Source organism: Cololabis saira, chromosome 8, assembly GCF_033807715.1.
Source record: "Cololabis saira isolate AMF1-May2022 chromosome 8, fColSai1.1, whole genome shotgun sequence".
In the NCBI taxonomy this organism is placed as follows: domain Eukaryota; kingdom Metazoa; phylum Chordata; class Actinopteri; order Beloniformes; family Belonidae; genus Cololabis; species Cololabis saira.
Window position 1 is genome coordinate 24,431,258 of NC_084594.1, and position 17,191 is coordinate 24,448,448.

The 17,191-nt window shown below is 39.8% G+C and overlaps 1 protein-coding gene across 1 annotated transcript in view; it reads right to left on the reverse strand.

The window, feature by feature from the left end:
• Positions 1-15,514: 15,514 nt before the first annotated feature.
• Positions 15,515-17,191, reverse strand: part of foxj3 (forkhead box J3) — an 88,751-nt gene continuing 87,074 nt past the window's right edge. The window contains 1 exon segment of the mRNA XM_061727366.1: positions 15,515-16,532. Within this exon segment, the coding sequence (XP_061583350.1) occupies positions 16,420-16,532 (113 nt within the window). The 3' untranslated portion in view covers positions 15,515-16,419.

A 17,191-nucleotide genomic window follows, 5' to 3' on the forward strand; every position in this document is an offset into this window, starting at 1 on the left:
ATCCGCAACCTCGGAGTTATCCTGGACAGTAACCTCTCCTTCCAACACCATGTCAACCACATCACAAGGACTGCTTTCTTCCACCTGAAAAATATTGCCCGTCTCCGTCCATCACTCTCCTTCTCTACCGCTGAAACCTTGATCCACGCCTTCATCACCTCAAGACTCGACTACTGCAATAGCATCCTCTACGGTTCAACTTCCAAGGTCCTCAATAAACTCCAATATATTCAAAACTCTGCCGCCCGCCTGCTCACCCACACCCGCTCCAGAGACCACATCACCCCAGTCCTCCAGAAGCTCCACTGGCTCCCCATCCCTCAACGGATCCATTTCAAAATCCTTCTCCTCACCCACAAAGCCCTCCACAATCAGGCCCCCTGCTACCTCACCGACCTGCTCCACCGCTACACTCCCTCCCGCAGCCTCCGCTCCTCTGACGCCAACCTCCTGTCCCTTCCAGTCAGAACCAAGCACCGGACCTGGGGCGACAGGGCCTTCTCCATCGCTGCTCCCACCCTCTGGAACTCCCTCCCCAAAAACATCCGTGACTGTACAGACCTCCCAGCATTCAAATCCCATCTCAAAACTCACCTTTACAGAACTGCTTTTAATGTGTGATTAATGTCCTGTCTCATGTTGTGTCCTTTTGTACTGTCCTGTGTAATTGTAATTTGTATTATGTGTTTTGTTTTAATGTAAAGCGTCTTTGAGTGCCCAGAAAAGCGCTATATAAATAAAATGTATTATTATTATTATTATTAATCTGGAGGGAAAAACAATTCCACTGGTAAATTTATGGGATAAATATTCATGACTTGTATGAGGGTGGTGACAGTAAGAAACTGGTTTTATTATTCTGGTGTGGTGTCTGTGTGAGTCAAATCTGGCCTTGCTGTTGTTGTGCTAAATGAGTGGCTTGTGGTGGGTTGTATATTTGCTCTGGTGAAATCTTTTCATTATTGTAGAGGGAATATTATTTAATCTAGTTCAACCGTTCTGTGTATGTTCACGCTTAGTTTAGAGTACAGAGTTCACAACCAAGATTTCTTTTAGCTTCCAGAATCTCTCTGATATTGATCCGTTGTTTCTGCACCGTGATGAAGGCCTGTTTCATCTGCCCAGAGAGGATTTGACTGCCGGTGTCGGTTCACAGCAAATTCAACATGTGGAGTCAAATTCACACCTGTTTGACTTATGATGGTGTGAAGGAAAAGTTGTCCTTGAGATTGTCTTTATATCACTTGGCCAGTTTTATTTCAGGTTGTGAATACAAGGGTTCTACATTTCAAAAAGCTGCATTTCCTTAATTCTTCCTCTTATCTGGAGTCATATTAACTCAAACTTGCAGCATGCCTGCACTTTAAAGTCCCCATAACTTCAACAATAAAAACATTTGTAAAATTATTGGAATGAAAGAGACACACTCACAACCTTGTTTGTATAACAACTGAAAACAGCTGCACCATAGTTTCGGCGGCTCCAGTCCCTGTTGGGTTGTAAGTGAAACTTTCCTCATTTCTATAACGACAGCTGTGCTTGCAGGTGGCACCTGTGTCCACTAGAGGCCGCTCTTCTACCACGATCAGAGCTCAGATCAGAGATTTTCCTCCTTAAATTCATGAATAGTGTCTGGCTGCTCCGGTAAATTTGAGAAATTATGGGGCCCATTCCTTCAATTCGTTAAGAAGACGGATGTCCCACTCACCCCTGACTGATGGGACTGAAGCAGCTTAGTGAGTCCTGCAGATATGCTATTTATGTTGGGATGAGGGTTGTATGCCGTTTTAACTTGGGATGTCTGTTGCTATCTCTATTGCAATTCACTATTACCTGACTGATGTGCCTGTGCCTTTTTTTTTTAAATTTAATTAATAATTCTCATTAAATTTTTTCAAATATATATGTATATATATATATATATATATATATATATATATATATATATATATATATATATATATATATATATATATATATATATATATATATATATATATATATATATATATATATATATATTATTTTATTTTATTTTTTTGCAATTGTCCATTTCTGTCTTAGTTTTATTTTGTATTTTTTTATTGTGGTTCTAGTTTTATATAGGTTGTTCGGGTATGCTGCAATACGTAAGTGACCACTGTATTTTTCTGTTGTTTTTTCCTAACAGAAAAATGTGTGCTAAATTTGCTAAATGTTTTGATATAATTGTATAAATGCAAAACCCAATAAAAAAAGTTGGAAAAAAAAAATTCATGAATAGTGACAATTCAACAGGGCTGGTCTCATATGGAGGACCAAAACTGACATAATTAAAAATAAAAGCAGAAATATATATATATATTTTGAGTTTTCCTTTTCCTTATACATGCATTTGTTGTTTTTTCATGTCCTTGCTTTTTTTTTTACATTACCTTATGCAATTTTGCATAAGGTAAAGTAAAAAGCCCTTTTTACTTTACCTTATGCATTTTTGCCTCATTATGCAAATGAGGAGGGCTGCCCTTCTTGGTGCAGCTCCTCTACTATTGTTCAATAAACAGGAAGAAGCTGGATCGGGCCAAAACGAAGACACAACTGGCTGTGACACACTGGGATAGACACACATGCCCCTCACATTTGTGGATGTGTATGTATAATGCTGCTCTCATAAGACAAACAAAGCAGCTAATGTATATCTGGACATTATTATTATTAGTTTTAGTTTTGAATAAAATGTAGAGTAGTATCGACATTAATATAATTCAACATTGAGGGCATTTATCAACTAGCGCTGGCTTTACTGCTGTTTGTAAGCGCAGGAAATCATAATGTTAAAGAATGAGTTGAGGATGAGCACAATAGCTGTCAGCTTCTAAATGCCCAGCCGGTCCAAACTTAAAGACAGTCGAGGATGTGTCTAATCCAGTGGGTGACCAGCCTAGGTATGCAAGTCGTTCTCTCTCCAACGCACATCAGGGACATGTAGGCGATTCAATGAGTTGCAGAGTTTGACACCAAAATTACAGCCAAATAACGTGGGCAGTTACCAGGGTCAGCCACTCAGTTATCGGTACAGGCTTTGGGTTCACTATAGCCTCCTGCGACAAGGATGTGGACACTGGCGGTTGCAGAATAGTCTTAATTTTGGGCCCGATCATGTCATTCCTGTTTATTGACCAATAGTAGAGGAGCTGGACCAAAAAGGGCAGCCCTCCTCGTTGGCATCATGAGCCAGAAATGCAGATGGTAAAGTAAAAAGAGGAGACAAGGAAATGTAAAAACAACAAATGCATGTATAAGGAAAAAGGTAAAACCAAAAAAATATATATTTCTGCTTTTATTTTGAATTACCGGTATGTCAGTTTTGGTCCTCCATAGTCTCAGAGCAGCACCAGAACTGACAAATTGCAGTGTTGTAACACATTCTGCTGCAAAGCATAATACCGAGGCCGTGCAGAAAGGAGAGACAAAGTATGTCTGTATTTTCTGTCACTAATAAAAAGTGACAGCATTCCTCCGTAAACGATTATGGAAGGATCTGTGCTGCAGCGTCTCTTGATGTTGGATTAGGACCCACACAGCCAGCAACTATGATTCAGTACACTAAGAATTACATTTGCATACATGCAAAAATATGCCATTTCAAACAGCTGAACAAAAGAAGTAATTTGTGTCCTCATCCCATCGCCTTCAAACTCAGTCTCCTTCCCATAACTTGATGTGTTGAGCTTTTACAGTTCCTTCTGCTTTTCATGACAGCTTCAAGTCCTTTCCATTAACTTCCTGTGTTCTGAGACCGAGCCAGACAAAGCGAGTGTCAGTTACGTGGAGGAAGCTGTCACCTATTCTACAACATTAACATACTGACTGGTTTTCATAGACGAACCTTCTGCAGATCAGCTACTGGCACATAGTGCTACACGGTTTAAAGGAGCTTTTAAGAAATGAGACTCTCTAGCGCCACCCTTCACCACGACGGCCGTCGGGGGTACTGCAGCCAACAGTGAAGCCGGCACGGGAGAACGGGGAGAACGTGCATGCAGCGTCATGTGACGTCACATCCGCAGGGCAGCGCGGGAAATTCCGGCCCGGAATTGCAGCACATTTTGCAGCACACAGCCTGTTCAAGGCAACGGAGAGATACACTAGAGAGCTCATTCTTTTTGGTTTGGAACGCTTCATCTGACATTATTACTAGAAAACTTAAAACGTATACAAATTTTTTTCATAAATCCTGCCTCAATCCGGCCTCATGCTCCTTTAATGTGGTCAGTTATCTGGTCGGCTGACAAAGTGGAAAAGAAGAACCTGAATGTATTCATACTTTTAACTGTGTTCAGTGCAAAATATCTCCTCTGCAATTGTCCTTCTAATGTTGATTTTAAAGGCTGATAACAGACTCGGGTGTTGTCACACTTTTCACTCTTTCTTAGATTGACTGAGCAAAATGCATCAAGTGACTATAAATACTCCGCCAAATAAAACAGGTTCTTATCATATTGTGTATTTATTTTATCTTCATACCTCCTTTCAACTCCACTACATGCAGAATGTAGTCGGACAGTGTTCTGCTGAAATAGGTTAGATCTTTCCAAGAGAAGTCATCTGTTGATACTGTTCAGCAAGACTGGTCCCTTCCCATCCCAGATTCTGTATCAACTCTTTCCTCTTTAGCCCCAAAGACACAACAAATATGATTTCCAGAAATTGATTCATTAGTGCACAGGACAGTTTTCCACTTCACGTCTGTCCCTCTTGATTGCATTCAGGCTCAAACAGGCTGCTGTCGTCTATCTTTGTAAAAAAAAAAAATAAAAATATTTTCTTCCAAGGCAAAGTTTTGACTAGGTGCAGCACCAGACTGTTCTCTCCCTTTGGCTTTCATATATCCTTGACTTCATGCGATGTTTTTTGACTTCAGGATTTCTTGTCTGTTTTTATTCAGTGCAGCCTGAGGGTGAGAAGATTAAAGCCATTCACCAATGGCACACGCTTCACTGCACATGTGGAGTTTTATTCAGATTATGTGGATCTTTCAATGATATACTGCATCTGAGAATTTTTGCTGAAAAGAGACTTTCATCTCCTTTTGATTTAATTGATGCAATGAAAGCCAATCAGTAAAAACTAATAAGGATGTAATGTTTGAAAGTGGTATAGTAGCTGCTGTAAACTTGTAAAAGTTCAAAAAAATCACTCAGCAAGAGTCGGAACCTGCAGGTCTTGTAAACAGATTATAATTTCATACCAGCTCATGTGAATGTAAAACATAATTACAATTGGATATGGAGTTTTAATGTACAACTGGGGTTTAAACGTTTATTTGGGACTCTGTGTCTTCTTACCATCCTACAAATGTGTTGCAGCAGCATTCATTCACGTGGAGCTGGAGTGTGATTGATACAGTCAGACACCTCTCCCCGTCATGCTGCATGACAGGCCTTGTAAAGTGATAGTCCTCTATGACACGTGTACCACATGTGGTGTACTCAAGTGCATGCATGAATGGAGGCAGTGTTGTCACAAAGGATCATTTAGATTACTTTTGGGCTAAAATACTTCAAATATTTGCATGATTCATACACAGTGATAAGATATAAGATCAGCGGTGAAAATAAAAGTAGTCATTGTTCTTTTGGAGTTTTTCGATTAATGTTTAATACATAATACTTTCATAACACCACGTTAAAGCTCTCAAATGCCTTTAACAAACAGTTACAGTTGTATGCAAAGCAAGATTAATTTAAAATAGCAGAAAAATGCTGCTCACACATCAAAGAATTATTCAACTGCTGAGTTAAGATTTTTCTATTTCATGATAAAAGTAGATTAAACTGACTTATCTCACTGAGATGCGAAGGTTTGACATAAACTGAAGATCTTAAAATCCGGGTGGATGACAAACCCCCTCGTAGTTTCCATTGTCTGTGGACCTCTGGAAAAATCCACTCTCTGGGCATCCGGGCTTCACACAACCTGGAGCGAGACACCGTCCAAGATCAGAACCAGGACAACTGGTTGAGCTCGAGGCTTCAATCTGTCCACGTTTCCAACGTCCTCGAACAGCAATCATTTTTACTTTGGTGGGTTCTTAAGTCAGCATCTTGAAAATAGAGAGGGATTTGTGGGTGCAAGTTAATTTATTCCTTCATACATCACTTCCTGCATTTCAGTCTCCAACAGAGGATGTAAGAAGAATTTTGAAATGAAAACGGAAGCAGTGGGGACCTTTCTATTTCTGAACATGTTAAGATGTGTTTGCAGGAAGAATGGAGAAAAATAACATCTGAGACTCTGCATCTCATTGCCAGGGCAGCCTGGAAGTGTTTTGAGAGAAAACGGCAACATTACAAAGAAGTAAAAGCTTCCTTTTTTTTAGGATGTGTTGCAGCCCTGAAATCCAAAACTGGATGCATATTAACCTGAAGACGGTGATGCAAACATGCACTATCTTAAGTTTATAACATTTGCTGATTTTTTACTCACATGCTTTCATCGTAGTTTCATCGTAGATAAGATGAATATGATACATGAGGGTTCATACATTTGGAATTGTATACCGCTGGATGGAAAAATAATTGACTTTCTTTTTATGAGATACAGTATGTGACGGCAGCTCAGTGTTGAAATCTCACCCACAGGTTCAGGTTCAGGTTCAGGTTCAGGTTCAGGTTCAGGTGCAGTAGACATGTTAGCCACAATTTCTCTTGGAGCTCCTGGGACTACTTTGTCTTCCTCGTCCTTTTCACCAAGTGGCAACTGGACACCTTTTGCTTTCTCTTCTGAATTATCCTCTGTGCCATCATTGTCTGTGTCCTCCAGAGGGATGGGGAGGTTTGGGTCTGCAGGAGCTGCTTTCTCAGTAGGTTTCACTGGAACATCAACAGCAGGCTCTTCTGTCTCTGGATCTGTCGGCTTATAGGCTGAGACATTTTCTTCCTCTTGAAGCTCTCCTAACTCTGTACCGGTCTCTATTTGAGCCTCGTTTAAATTATTGTAATGTTTTATAGTGTAATACATATCCAAGTTATGTTGACAAATTACAGATCTGACAAAAGAAAGTGATCATGGAGCAAATGTAATGCTCCTTCTGATCCTCTTTTTTATGGATATAAGCTTCTGAAACTTACTGAGTGTAACATTTTCCACAATGCCTGTGTAATATACAATGTAGTGTTTAGACTCAATGATAGACTCTGTCATCTCATCCCCATTTATGCTCCCACTCATGAACACACTACAAGGGGAAAACAACTTTTAAAGGGAAAGAAAAGGAAACTGAAATGTACAAGTTTCAGTGTAACCTGCAAAGGTCCAAAAATTTGGAATGAGATTGATAGTGCTATAAAAGAGTCTGGATCTCGCTCAATTTTTAAAAAGAGACTAAAACAAAAATTGTTATTAAATTACATCTATTATTATATATTTTTTATGTACCAATACCTGATGTATTATTTTTATAAGAATATTTTTGTATCTAGGAAATCTGAGGAGGTCTCAGGGTTTTATTGTGTTTTTTCTTTTTAGGTTATAAGGTTATTATATGTATATGTATTATATGTGTAATTTATAGTTGTTTTGCTGTGTGACTGGGCCCCTATTCATAAGCTACAATAGCTTCTGGGGAGTCCCATTTTACAAACCTCAATTGATTGATTATTATCTGTATTTGTGTTTTTCAATTATTTGTAAATATACTCTAAACTCAAACTCATCTGCAGGACCATGATGGACAAAAGAGTCCTCTTCTTCTGTTGCCATGGGAGGAGTTTCTTCATAAGTGGCGGGATACCCATCTGGTATTATTGCGACAAACGCATCATCTTCTTCAGCATGAGCTTCTGGATTTCCCTCTGGCGATTCTGAAGAACTTACAGGAACTGTCTCTTGTTCATCTAAATCAGACTGTGATTCAGCCAAGTCCCTAGAAACAACAACAAATGTACGGTAGGATGCTTCTCGACCTGCTCTTATGGTGTCGTTTCCTCTGCAGAAGGTCTCACTTGATCCACCTCCTCCAGCTGGTTTTCTGCAGGACTGGGGATTACAGAGCCAGAATCAACAACACTGCCGTCTTCCTTGCCATCTGGGTTTATCCGTACAATCTTTGCATAATTTTTGCCATCTGAAGTTTCCTTGTTTGAAGCCACAGCAGGAATAGTAGAGGCTGTAGGCTTGCTCTCTGCTGGGGCCTCCTCCAGAGATGTCTCGTCTACAGCATCTCGAGCAGTTTCCTCTGGACGCTCTTGTGAAGCTGCAGTCCAGGCCCCTCAGGGACCAGTTCCTTAGATGCAGTAACTGATTCTGGGTCTTTATTGATGGCTAGACTGACTTTTTCAGATAAAGGTACGCCTGGAGGTGGCGATGCGACAGTTGGAATGTCTTTTTCCTCTTCTGATTTGACCTTCTCGACTGCCGTGTGTTCCTGTGGAACCGGTTCCTTGACAGCGGGAGATGACTGAACACCTTCAGCAGCTGCAACACAAATGTGATACTTGAAGCCCCATCGATATGTGCATTACGTATGGCTGTCTTGATTTTGAGTTCTCCCACAATGGTAAAAAGACCAAAAAAAAATGGTACACCATTATGAAAGAGAACGTCTCCAGTGACCTGATGCAGACATGAAAGTTGTTTAGTGATCCAAATACGGTCAAAGTGTTAACAGTCTGGCGCGTGCTGACAGGAGCTGCTGTGCCATTAAACGGCTGTGAGTCACATTTTAGCATTCAGACTCAGATGTTCTTGATTTACGAGGTGACTGAGATCAGTTTCCAAACTTAATGCACAATTTTATTATTCATAGCAAGCTAATGCCTAGAGCAACATTTGCCTTTCCCTGCTTTAGATTCTTGTTGACTCACAGCTTACTTGTTACATCACGGCAAGCGCACTTTTAACCGTGTCAGGCATCTTATTAGTATTCCTCTAAAAAACACGTCTCTGAAGTCAGTCGCTCAGCTCTGTGTTCTGACAATTGCTAAAGATTATAACTGAGAATTCAACTTATTACTGTGTTAAGCGCCATCAGGATATTATTCCACAGCATTTCATATTGCATAAGAATAGTTTCTCATCACGTAAAAACCTTATGAGCCATATTTACTTTAATCTTCAGTAAAGCAGCTTTGAAATCATTTTGCATAATACAAATGTCACTAGAACTCTGCAGAGCCTGATTTCTCCTGATAAAGCCGGATCTTTTACTCTACGAGCTCAGGGGAAATGAACAACTTACGTATGGGTGCTGATGAGAGCAGCTGAACATTCAGGATCATGGGCCAACAGGAGCGCGGGGGAAGCTCTGAACATCTTGTTCATCTTGCCGGAGTCCAATCGTCCTGGCTGTGACTCAAACCTCAGTGATAATCGCTCCAGTGTTCTGCTAGACCATTTTCCCCCTGAAGGAAAATGAATATCCTACCGGGGGTAAGCCCATGTGTACCATCAGCACGGACACATGTAAAGACGTGTCTTTGGAAATACTGTCAGTGTCCTAAGAGGGCAGTGAGAGCGATCAGAAAGCTCGGGAGATATGATTACTTGGGTCTCTTTCACAAGAGCACATACTGGTTCAAGTGCTTTTTTTGGAACAGCAAACACAGTTGTAAATTAAGAAAAAATTACTTTAAAAATTATCTATATACGCAGTTTATGACACCATTAAAAAATAACTTTGTGCACATTTCTTTTCAAATTCTTTTTGCAACAACTCATGTTTTTATTTTTGTCATCATTATTATTTTCTATATTAGAAGGTATATAAAAGTTATATAAGCACTGAATGCGGGAATTTACCAGCTCCTCCAGCACATGAAATATTAACTTAGACCTAAGCCGCAAAAAAGTTTAAGCAGCTATGCTGTTACTATGGAAACATACCATCTTTATACAGCTTATTTGACTCCGTCCCTCTGAAACAAGCACAACTTTCTCAGAAACCATTGCGGTCTGAATGAATTACTCTAAAATCTGTACTGCCCAGCATTAATGGAGCTTTGCAAATGTTCAACTGAAACTCCTGAAAGTTGAAACTCCTACATCACTGATGCCGATTACAAACGAAACAGTCCCCCTCGTTTTTATCCTGCAAGATGCAGCGCCCATGATGGATTTGACACTTCCTGCCCTCTAGATCGTCTTAGCTTAGATTGGGCCACTTAGGTGGTGTTATTTCAGTATTTCTTTTGTTTTTGGTTTAAAGTCCAATTGTAGATTCAGCAAATTGTGTTCACTGATGGAGTTTTCAAATGCTGTCCATGAAAGAGACATTTTCCTTTTGAGTGCAGAGATGCCTAAAACCCCAAAGATCACAACTTATCACTGTTTATTGAGATATTTGTTACTGACGTGCTGCCAGTTAATGTAACTAGTCGTCATTCTGTACATTTTACCAGAAGTTCTGTTTTACACCTTTTGTTTTCTAGGCTTTTCTAGCACCCTTTTCACCCCCCTCAAACAATCTATAGTTTGTTTTCTTCGAACCCCTTCTGATAAATGAAGGCTATTTGAATCGTTTAATTCATTGCATTAATTCCCATCTTTGATAGAGGGGTGTGTGTTTTATGCAGCTTTCATTTATATTAACTGTACAAGGTGCATGTTAAAAATGTCCAGTCTTCAAAGAAACGAAAATATTAAATAAAAGCTCAAAAAGGTCATATTATTCCACAGTGAAGTTACCATATTTTATTTCTTTAAGTGCCATTCATGCATATTGGGGAAGGGGGTGGGGTTGGGCGGTGGTATCGACAATTCTAATAACACTTGAGTTATTTTACAGCACTAAACGAGTACAAAGAGTAGCTGTGTCACCTCATTGGACAACAAAAGTAATAAACCGTGCAATAAACAAACGAGAGGAGAAAAAAGTACAAGAAATGACAAAGACAAACCGAGAAAAAAAAAAAAATTAAAAATGAAACACAAACCAAATACATATCAACACTGAAACACTGAATGTAGAACCATAGTACAGTTAAAAGGTAGTGTCACACAAAAAGCCAACGCATTTTCATCACATATATACAATATAGATATATACATACTGTCAACCTCTGATTGGACAATAACAAAATACTCTATTCATCTCCCCCTCCTCTTTTTCATGAATAGGACCAACCCTCGCCACCCCCCCTGCCCCCAGAGGGAAAAAAAGGGATGATTGAAAAGACATATGTACAAGCACAACAACACACCAGCACTGAATAAAATAGGCCCCGATCAGCAGATGTTGGCAGTTCTCTCCCATATTGTAACAAGTCTTTTTTTTTTCCTTTTTCTTTTTTTAATCCCCTCATTATAATAATAATAATAATCTCTCTGGCAGGTGCATGTCCAGCTGTATTTAAAAACTTAAATTGTCATTGGAAAAAAGGAGAAAAAAAGTAAACTTTCACTAGAAAACAAACACACAGACATATGTGAAACTTTGATCCAGTCTTTTTCTTCACCTTCTTCTCTGTTAGTCGCTGCGGCTTGTTAATATCTTTTGTTTTCCCTGTGGGCTGATGTGCTGTTCACTTCAGTGGCTTGTGTGTTCGCAGACTTCACCTGGAAGAGCTGAAACACGGCACACAGCCCACGTTTTCCCGTTTCAGCTCCATAAAGTCCTAATTAGCACACTCTGGTTCTCTTTTTTTTTTTGCTTTTTTTTCTGAGGCCGTCTTCAGTTGCAGTCCTTTAGCCCGTACCCCTTCTCCTCACACACAAAAAAAAGTTTCAATTTTGTCCGGGCACTTACACTGAAGAATCCTAGCGGCTGAATAAACTTAAAAACATCCACAGGTGAGGCAATCTTCCACATTATACCATGGACACTTGATGAAGAGACAAAACTTGGCAAGAAAAAAGCAAACGTGGACAGCAAGAAATAAAAAAAATAAAAAATATGAAAGTAAAATAATAATAAACAAAATGGCTGTATTGCAAGTTTAAATAAGAGAACCCGGCTTCTTCTGTTCAGTCTAACAGAAGAGTTACAGTATGAACTGGGCTGGATCAGAGGTGTGGTTCTGTAACGTTCAATGAAGCAAGCATGTAAAACATCAAAGTGCCACTTTAAAAAAAGAAAATAAAAGTTGAATTAAATGATATCAATTTAAAAAACAAAATAAAAAAGGATACATGATTGTCATCCAAATATGAAGTCAAAACTACAATTGGCTACACTTAACAGTTTAAAGGAACTATGAAATCTAGCTCCCTTTCTTGTTGAGATTTAGATGAGAAAACTGCAACCTCTTTCACATTTACATGTGTCTGTGTCCGTTTACTTGGCATAAAGACTGGAAGCTGTTGGCTGAAGACGTTCTTCAGGAGCGCACAATTCAATTTCATTTATATAGCGTCTATTACAGTACTAGTTGTCTCTGGGCGCAGAGCTCAACATGTTTCATTACTTCCAGCCGACTCAAAAGACGTGGATGACTAATGGGCAGAACTGTTGACGGTAGGCACTACGCCGCAAAGTCTTCGATGGAGTGAACAACTTGCTGTCTGCTTAAAAATATAAATGAATGTTGCTGTGCTGAGCCGAAGAAAAGGGCCTGAACATTTATCGGGAGTCAGCGACACTCATCCAGAGAGAAAGTACTGGAGGTGTGAGTGGGCTGTGGATGGCAGGTGAGGCTTCGGAGGAGGAAGGAACAAAACCAGTCTCGTTTAGTTTGTCATTAACTAGCACAAGTGCTTTTTCTGCAAGTTTACTGAGATGAGAGGGAATTTGAGGGGAAAAGACCAGCTGAAATCTCAGCCCTTGGCAAGACAATGCATGCCAGTACATCATAAAACTGTAAATTTACTGGTTGCGCCCATGTTTGCTTTGGTAAGTACAACCATCATTTATACTGGCTTTGTTCTGCAGCATCTAAAGCTGACTGTGCAAAAGAGGATGCTTTATAAAAGAGGAAAAAGTATGATGGATATCACAGTGCATCCTCTTCACAATACACTGATTCAGTGTCTTCAGTCAGAGACTTCCTCGGATCCATCACCACACAGACCCACTACTGGAGATCCTTTCCAGCCACAGCTACAGCCATCCCTTTTAAAGAGACTTAAACAGTGGCAGTAATGGCAAAATATACATTTCTGGGAGATCTATGAAGTATTACTGATTCTGGTTCTCAGTATTTATACACTAAGGGCCTGATTTACTAAGATCCTAAATAAAGAGTACTAAATTTGGGTGTGCACTGAAAAAGTTTGCACGTGCTGTTGTTGCGTGTGGTAAAAGAACCTATTTGCATTTTCCCCTCCCAGTATTTAGCGCTTTCTGGCGGGTACGCCCCATATTGATTATTCATCAGGGCAAAAGTACTAAATGAACAGCGTGTGCTATTTTGCGCATTTGAGAGGCGCAGTCCTCTTTGCACGCTGTTAGTAGATCAGCTGGCACTTTGCTTTGCGGGTGATGTCAAGTTTTCACACGTTTTTACGCACGCAAACCTTTAGTAAATCAGGCCCTAAGAATATAAACTGCACATGACTGATGATACCAAGTGTTACCAGTGAGCTCAACTGGGTCTACATGTTTTCCTGTTTCCAGTCTTTATGAGCACCAAGCAGCAGCTTCACACTTCACATATAGACAAGATAGTGGTATTAGTTTCTCATCTTCCAGTCAAAAAGACAGTTTTACCGACACAATGTTAATTTTCTTTTAAGCAAAGACAGAGTGTCAGTGATGGAGTGAACGACAGACACGTCAGTAATACTTCAGAGTTGAAACAATCCTGCTCATTGTCGTCTACAGACAACACCTCAGATAGTCTAAACGTGAGTGAAATGATAAGGAAACACCCCGACCGAACCAGAATAACTACCTTTGTGAATCTACTAGGTGCTTTGCATCTTAAGGTTGAAGAGTAAACAAAAGGTACTCGTGTGCAAAGGACTTGGTTTTTTCCCCCGCTCCTGCATCTCAATCTCCACTGTTCTCTTTTTTTTTCTTCTTTTAAATAAACATAGTGTCTCTTAAGGTCAGCACCTGTCTGATTGTTAGAGGACACAGAAGACAGGTTTCCAGAACCACTGATCTCCCTTTTCTGTGCTTGAAGACACATCTCAAAGCTACTCTTTCATCACTGTGTGCATCTGCTTTTGTGCTCATAGGTGGCAGAGAGATGACTGCAGCAATCAATCATGGCCTGAAAATTGTAATAAAAATCACTCCACACACACACACACACACACACACCATATATACGACTAGCACACTTACACATTGTATGAGTTATCTTTGAAATTATGCTGTGATTTTAAAAACTCCTGCTATCACAACAAAATGGTTGAGCATTTTAAAAAACCAACAAAAAAAACCAACCAATTTCCACAATTTAAATTTCAGACGCCCTAAGAAACCCTGTGTACGGTGCCAGAAACTCACTTTGATGCACACAAGCATGTACACATGTGCCTCACAAAAAAGTCCAATGTAAAACTGAAAATCAAATATTCTATTGATCATTAAACGAAGCTGCAACCCGGAATCAGATTCTCTCTGACAAATTCATGTTCTTCTACTGTTTTGTTAAGGGGTGGGTGGTCTAGTGGCTACAGAGGTGGGCTTAAGTTTCAGCAGGCTAAAACCTGTGAACAAATTAACCCTAGGGGGAAAAAAAGCCCCAGAATGGCAACCAAGATGAACCACCCTGAGCAAGGCCCTTAACCCTCATTCTTTCATGAAAATGGTGTGTGTGTCTCAGATGTAAGTCGCTTTGGATAAACGCGTCTGCTAAATGACAGTAGTAGTAGTTCAGTTTAGCAGCCAAATTATCAATTACCTAACTCTCTTCATGTTAACATAATCCACCCATCAGCATCTCCTAAACTCACTCACAGGTCACAAATCTAGTCTGGAAAACAACTGTCGCGAGGAACACAATTTTATTTTTTAATGCTCCCTAACGTGTTAACTGAGGACCCTCAGAAATGTCGGTGACAGTTATTTTCTTTTGGACAGAGTTGGAAAAGGCATTTTCTCCCGTTTCCAGACTTCATGTGATGCTCAGTTAGCCAGTTTGGGCTCTAGCGTTTTATTTTCAAAATCTTTTCATCAAATTCTCTTAAAAGAATTGAATAAGGAAATGTTACTAAAATGCTACATTTAACAAAGCCAGCTCCCAGTGACTTGAACAATTGAGTGTCAAGCGCTTAGCTGATGTCTTGTTTACATAAATGAGCAAGATAACTGCTGAATTAAATCCTTTAGAGTTGGTTCCTGATACAAACACATAACACCCTGACTGCCCTGAATAATATTAATATATAATAATATGTCCATAAGATGTGTATTTTTGGCCAACCAATAAGCAAATACTGATATTTTGGAATTAGACTGATCTTACATCAGCTTGCCAAAATACACTATTATTTTTGAGCGCAGGTATCTCGTTTAATGATCAGCAGGCTAGAACTTGTGAACAAATTCACCCTAGGGGGGAAAAAAGGAAGGGAAAAAAACAATTTTTTTTAGCTTGTGCCTGGTGAAGGTAATTAAAAATTAAATTAGTAAAAAAAAAAAAAAATGACAGTAATTTGAGTTTAATGAATTTCCTACAGACTGAATTCTCTCCCTTTGCTGCTTTCATTCACTCACCATCAAATTCATTCATTCTGAAGTGCTTGAGACGGAGACCTAAGAAAGACGTCATCGTTGAATTCCTATAACTAACTTGCTGCAGAGAGCCAGATCACGTTGGCTGAATATCATAAAGATGACTATAATTAGTATGAGTGCTCTCATTCTCACTCCTGGTTTGTTTAGAGTCCAGCCTAGTTTAAGATTTAACACCCTGTTCAAAACCTTAGCTTTTGTAAACCTGACTTAACCACCAGTTCAGCCACAGCGGGGCCTGCCTTCTCCCAAAAGTGACCAATAAGCACCATCACATTACTCACAGAGATGGCCTGTGTTTCTTAGAAAGAAAAGTAAAAATAACTTTTTTTTTCTTTTAAAAAAAGAGAGAGATAGTCATCCAAGAGGCAGCTAAGGCCAATGTTAACACGAGAAGAAGTACAAGCTCAACACATTGCTCAAATCACATAACCGTTACGGAGCAGGGGCGTTGGTGGGGAGAGGGGTTGGACACTGGAGGGCTGATCGCTGGGGCGAGGGGAGGGCTGGCAGAGGAGCTGAGGAGCATGTGTTTTAGACATGAATAAGTTCCACTCGTCTCTAGACAAGTTCATAAGCGATCGCTTTTATATGTCCGACTAAATATGATTGTCTTCAAAGTAACATTTTCTGGTTATGCTTTGCTTTTTGCAAGTGTCAGGACTCTGAAGTTTGTTTTTTCTCCAAAGCTTGTCAAATATTGTTCTGCATCACACAGTGGCCTCCTCCACCTGCGGCCTTTCAGCCTCAGCCCGACTTCCTCTGGCTTCCACCTCTTCTCCTCGCTCCGATTTGTATGCAAAAAGAAGGTCTGATGGCTAGACGATGGAGTCCCAGTCAAAATCATCCTGGATGTCATCAGCTGGCATGCGATGCATCTGGAAGTTTCTGGTGGGTATGATGTGCTGCTGGTTCATCTGTGTGTGGTGTCCTGGAGAGAGCGGGTTTGTCCGGTAAGAAAACAAATAGGGAAGTTGCAGTACCAGCTGCAGGACTGTCTCAGAAAATTAGAATATTGTGATAAAGTCCTTTATTTTCTGTAATGCAAAAATGTCATACATTCTGGATTCATTACAAATCAACTGAAATATTGCAAGCCTTTTATTATTTTAATATTTCTGATCATGGCTTACAGTTTAAGAAAACTCAAATATCCTATCTCAAAAAATTAGAATATTCTGGGAATCTTAATCTTAACCTGTAAGCCATAATCAGTAGGGGTGTAACAATATATCGTGCCACGAAATTTCGTGATACAAAAACGTCACAATACGTGTCGTGGAGGTGACAAAGTGTATCGCGATATTGGGTTATTAATATGAATCTATTGTGTTGACTAGAAACACACATCAGACCGCGACCGCATCTCGACCCGCGGACCAAAATCTTACTCCGCTCAGAAGAAACTAGTCCCATTTTGTGGTCCTGTTTTGAGCTCTGAACTTTTACTTATGTAAGGCTGGTGTAGAATTAAGCCTTACCTTATTAAATTAAACCTTTTTCGGGTCGTGAGTAGGATAAACACGCGCGGGCAACTTCTGCTGAGTTCCAGTGTACTTTAATGTCTCTCAACAGCGTAGGATTTTAGAA